General features: G+C 49.9%; 1 protein-coding gene across 1 annotated transcript in view; it reads right to left on the reverse strand.

Moving 5' to 3' along the window:
* Nucleotides 1–215: 215 nt before the first annotated feature.
* The window catches only part of XRN2 (5'-3' exoribonuclease 2), a 31,142-nt gene continuing 25,817 nt past the window's right edge, over nt 216–5,540 (reverse strand). Inside the window, exon 29 of the mRNA XM_010135201.1 lies at nt 216–806. Coding sequence (XP_010133503.1) covers nt 742–806 — 65 coding nt within the window. The 3' untranslated portion in view covers nt 216–741. The remainder of the gene's footprint in view (nt 807–5,540) is intronic.

Consider the following 5,540-nt stretch of genomic DNA (forward strand, 5'->3'; position numbering starts at 1 on the left):
TCCTGCTATTCGATGGCACTTATTGCACTGCAGATTCCATAATCCTTCCCTGAGTCCCTTCTGCATTTAATTCAGTTCAGCCTTAAGTACTTAAAGAAACTGTTTTCAGTGGCAACTAATAACTACTGACCTACAGTGACACTGCCCTACAATAGGCTTGTCAGCCCTGAAAAACTTGTACCAAAGAAGCTGATTAGGACCTCAAGAGGTTTGTAGCAAGAATCAATGGCTGGTCTGTACTAATGCTGCGGCCGCGGCACAGACATGATAAAAGTGGAACACCATTAGTTATGCCTCATTAAGCTCCACAGCCCTCCTAAAAAGAAATTTGTTTAGCCTGTCCAAAAATCTAATGCAGTTTTAAGCTCTCTGTGTTCAATTTCATAGTATCTCAAAAGCTTCAATAAGATAAAGGCCAAAGAACCAACCACGGTACCAAAGCACCAACAGTAAAGTTAATTTTGAAGTCCGAGTTTTAATGGGAAGTGGTTTTGCCTTCTTTTTTTAATACAAAGTACTCGAGCCTTTTAAAGGGTGAGCACCACACAGTGCACTCACAAAATATAAATAAATCATGGACGTTAATTAACTTTAAAAAACCTGCTGTACAGCACGATTGTAACAAGTTTAAACAACAAAGTTCAAAACAAAGAGAGAAAAAAACCCCAATCCAGTTGTGAAGCCCGGCAGAACCCAGCACATCCCCCAGCCGCGTTTTACCAAGCTCCAGCCCCTCCGGCCTTACCTTTGTGGGGTCTGCGGGAACAGGGGCGTAGGACCTCGCCAGGACTCCTGGGGTCTCAGATCTGGAGGGTAAAACAAAATGTTAAAATAACTTTTTTTTAAAAAAAAGATGTCCAATAAACTTCAAGTTCTTGGAAGAGTGAGCTTTAAGGGTCGGAACTAGCACTGGACACTGCGGGGGCATCTCCTCTTGAGCTTCTGGAAGTGCAAACCTGTGGCTGTTACCGTAACAACTGAACTCATTCTGGGTGCACATTCCTTACGATTCATCACTGCATCCTATGGAAAACCGGCGATGAGTTCGTGCTGCCCACGGCAGCATCACCACCACACACCCTGGGGGGGAGAAACACCTACTCAATACTCGAAACACCCGCAACTCTCCCCTGAGGAGGCTCAGTTATTCTAAAGACAAACTACAAGGATGACCAGAGCACGGAATAAAGCCCGTGGTTCCACTTCACACAGGTCTATATATAGAGAGTAATATGTAGGATTTATTTAATGACGGTAAGGGTATGTTCAAAAGCTATCCTAGACAATGATAATACAGTAATAAAAATCTGCTCATGATCTCCCAGATCACGTAACCAGCCCGAGTTAAACCTTTCCGGGTAAGACCTCGCCCAGAGACCCAGCACCGCGGCTGTAAGGAGCTGCGGTGAAGAGGACCACCCACTTCTCCATTGTTTCTCCCACCCAAATTAACTCTTTACAAAGCCGCGGCCGTGCCAGCATGGCTCTAACAGGACACGCAATTAACCAGTTGTTGTTCCTCTAAACAACCCCGTCAGTAAACAGGATAAAAGGAACAGCTATTCAATAGCTCCGGCCAGGCCACGGCACTCAGACTGCGCCTCCAGCAAAAGCTTCAGTTTCAGCGACACCTTCGATTGTTTTTGATGGCGTTTAAGCGTGACCTAATGCCAGCAGCTGATTCCAGGGGTTGTCTAAAGCACCGGGACAGCAGCGCCCTGATAAACTGCCAACATTCAAGTGCACTAAAGCTTCACCGTGGTTTGAATGAAAAGGGGAAGAAGAAACAGACAGAGGAAAAATCCACATCTCTCTCCTCGCTCTGGCCTGAGCTGCAGAAGGGAACATGCTCCATCTTACTTATTTATCAAATACGGCATGCATACACACCCCCTCGCCCCCCCCAATATACACCCCCCTCTCTCTTTACACAGACCTACAGACCGCTACCAGCTAATGCCCATTCACTGGTATAATCGGTGACTGCACAGGCACTGCCAACAAAGCAGTCTACAGCACCACAAGAACTACCCCCGGCACTTTTCCACCCGTCGGCCGGTGCATTCCTGGGGCTTTCACAGACATGAACAAGCCGTACAAACACAATGCTTTACGGTGCTGTGTTTGCTCTTGGACACAGGAGCCAAGAGAAAGCTGGGCCCACAATGCTGTCTTCAGCTGCTTTGAGGGGAACGAGCAATTAAGACACGATGTTAAACTGAAGCTTCAATAAAATTTACAGAGATGAAATTGCTAAAAGAAACCCAAAAACATTTGGTAAGGTCCAAGAGTGTCACAAACTTCCAGAACTCTCCCTGTATTCCACGGAGGATAACGGCAATGCTTCCCCCAGCTCCCTCCTCCACGAGGGCCGAGCTGGGCTGGACCCCCATGGGCCCGGTCAACACGGACTAACAGGGACTCTCCCCGCCGACCCTCCCTGGCTAGAGCTTCTCATTTTACCGGAGGTCTGTTACCAGTGTTCCCATTCCACTGCCAGGGTCGAACAGTGCTCCAGTGAGAAACCCCGAGCCATGATGCTGGTCTCGCCCTGGCACAGCGTTTCCCATGTGTGCAGACCCCGCTGAGGGGCCAGTTAAAGCCATGTGTCCCAGTTAATCACCTCCCTTCCCGATGCAGAAGAGAGGACCCAGCCCTCCCGCTGTAACCACGTCTTTCTGCAGCTCTAGGTGATGGTTTATGAAAGAGTTTAATGAAATCAGCATAAACACATTTAGAGCCACCTTATTACTATTCCTTCATTTGACTGGCAGCGCAATCTTTGAGGGGAAAAGCTTGGAGCAGTGAATTGCACTTCAGAAAGGTGCCAAGTCGGAGAAGAAAAGACAATTAATGTTTACTTTAGTCTTCAAAACTTGGGCATTTCCTAGAGCTATAAGGCCAAATAAACCGCCTTCTCTGGCAGCTCTTCAAGTCACAATTCATCTAATCAGCGCGGCAATCAAAGACGAGACTTTGTGTTTACTGATTGCACTAATCACAACCACTTTTCGAATGCAGCTAATTGACAAGTTTACTGACTGAAATGGAAGCCGTAAATCAGATAGCCCGCGCTGCAGAACCCAAACGCGCCGCGCAGAGAGTGCTGCCACACCGCACTTGACTGCCCGAGTTATCAGCACAGACAATTACTCATCAGCTGGAAATGGGTACACCACAGTCAAATCAGAGCGCTCCGCGGCGGAACACCCACCGCAGGCTCTTCACGGCGAGCTGACCGCACTGCCCTTCCGCAGGCTCATTTTACTTCATCATCCACATAAAACCGTAACACGGAAAATAAAGGGTTGCTCTGCATTGGTCCCACAAAACCACAGCAGCTCTAGTTTCTCCCGTTACGGCACAACACAGAACTGCTCCCTCACAATCATACAGCTGATGAGTGTGACTTGGACACAACAGACGACCCGTGCCATTCGGAAAACTCAGCGTATGCCTGCCCATTCCAGTGGGATTGTCCAGCTGAAGGTATCTGCGCTTTGACAGAGACATTTGTGCCTAAGCTGAAGAGGGTGACTGCAAAAGGCGAGATAATGGCTGTGCTGCCAGGTCCAGGACCACCTTCTGGTACTCTAGACAGGACTGTCTGGGTGAAACGGGCTCGCTTCTGAGCACAGACCTCCCCCAGAGCAAACATGCTGTCTCTGCAGCCTGTGCCTGGTCCACAAGATGACCACTACCTGCTGCGGCAAGGTTCAGCATGCTGCTGACACGCTCCCACCTCCACAGGCTTCCCTCGCACTCAACCCTCAAGCCAGGACGTGTTATGGTGTCTGGGTGCAGTGCCATCTGCAAAAGCATCCCTCAGTGTGGATGCCAGCACGAGGGGTTTCAGCAGGGATTTTGGGCTACGACACTTGGAAACATTCTTCTGACAAGGGTTTAACCCTCTCACCAGGGTCTCTACCTGGTAAAGAGGAGTTAAGTCACATGTGGTCACTTTGCATTAAGCCAACCTCCACTGTAGTTACTGTAAAGACTCCATGCTGCAGTCGGTTTAAATCAGGAGTTAATCAGAGTTTAAGACTCCTCTAGGACAGCTCAGTGTGGTGAGCAGAAGAGGAGGCGAAACACAGCACCACTAACTGACAAAGATAACGCTCGCAGCACGTTGCGCTGTGGTCTGCCACGAAAACAGAGTGTGCCAGGAACCAGCTTCTCGACTGCGGGATGAAGAGCCCCGGAGAGCAACGGCGGGTGCACAGCCCCTGCCTTGTGAGAAAGCCTTTGTGGGAGGATGGCTGGCGGCCTGTGAAGCAGCACACCGCGACCGCGGCTGCAGGGACCGGCCAGTTGAGCGGGTGCCTCCTTCTGCAGAGTGAACAGGAGAGCGCGAGATCAGCCTCTGGAAAAAGCAGCATTAAGGGAAGTGGAACCATGAGAGAAAGAAAATAAAACCAACGGAAGCACCTTGCTTTTGGATTTGCCAGCCAGGCCTGAAGAACAGCAACGGGGCATGCCCAAGGCAGTTTGAGGGTGAGGAAGGGACACGTGAAAAAAAGCCACCAGAGAGTTTTTCTGAGGCCAACAGATGGACTGGGATTTCCCATTGACCAGTGGATCTGAACAAATGATGGCACCGGGACTCTTTGCATGGGGAGTGTTTCCTGTACAACACAAGGCGCCCACGCACCACGGGGACGAGAGCTTTCCAAGTACCGGACTGGCAGCGTCAGCTCCCTGTACATCAGGAGGAGGAATCTGCTTTGAAATAAGGATTTCCCACAAAGTGGCAAGACTCGAGCTTCAGAACAGGGACCAACAGGGTCACAAATACTTTTTCTCTCCCCCAAACCACACACACTTTCCTTTTTGGAGATTCATAAAAAATGTGATGCCTGTCTGATCTTTCTGCCTTCCCATGCCCCATACTCCTCTTTTCAGATCTCATTTCTTGTTTAAAACAGTACTTGTTTCCCTTAAAGTTCATCACTCCAGGCTCTCATATTCAATCTGTGTCCCCACTTAAACCAGTCTGATTCCTCACACAAGAAGACCTCTGCAGCCACTGCTTAACTACTCTGGGACTGGACGGTGAGTTTAATTCCCAGTGGCCATTGATATTACTCATTCACCGTTTTGCATGCAGCTTCACTAGGCAGTAACCTGGCCTTCTGTAGGAGGCAAAATGCTGGAGCTGAAGCTTCACTTGGACCCTTTCTGGGAGCCCTTCGCACAAGCGATGCCTTCCCAGGACAGAGGACTGCACTGTAGGTCACGCAGGATTTATCTTCCCACTTCCAGTGACCCAGGTGTTTACCAAGCCAACGGCAGTGGCACCCCTGACCTCCTGACATCACCTACCCGCTCTGTGCCAGGAGCCGCAACACCCACTGCAGGCAGGAGACGCCTGTGAAAGAACGATTCTGGCATCCCAGTGCCAACCACAGCTCTTCTGTCAGCCTTGCTGCCTCTCCTGATCTGCCACCATGCCTTGTGCATGGATTGTCTCCTGGGGCCAGCAACCCCCTCGTGTTGTCCTCAGATACAAAGCACCGAGCTTCTGCTAAGGCTGCCGA

This window comes from Buceros rhinoceros, unplaced genomic scaffold (genome assembly GCF_000710305.1).
Source record: "Buceros rhinoceros silvestris isolate BGI_N320 unplaced genomic scaffold, ASM71030v1 scaffold28554, whole genome shotgun sequence".
Lineage (NCBI taxonomy): Eukaryota > Metazoa > Chordata > Aves > Bucerotiformes > Bucerotidae > Buceros > Buceros rhinoceros.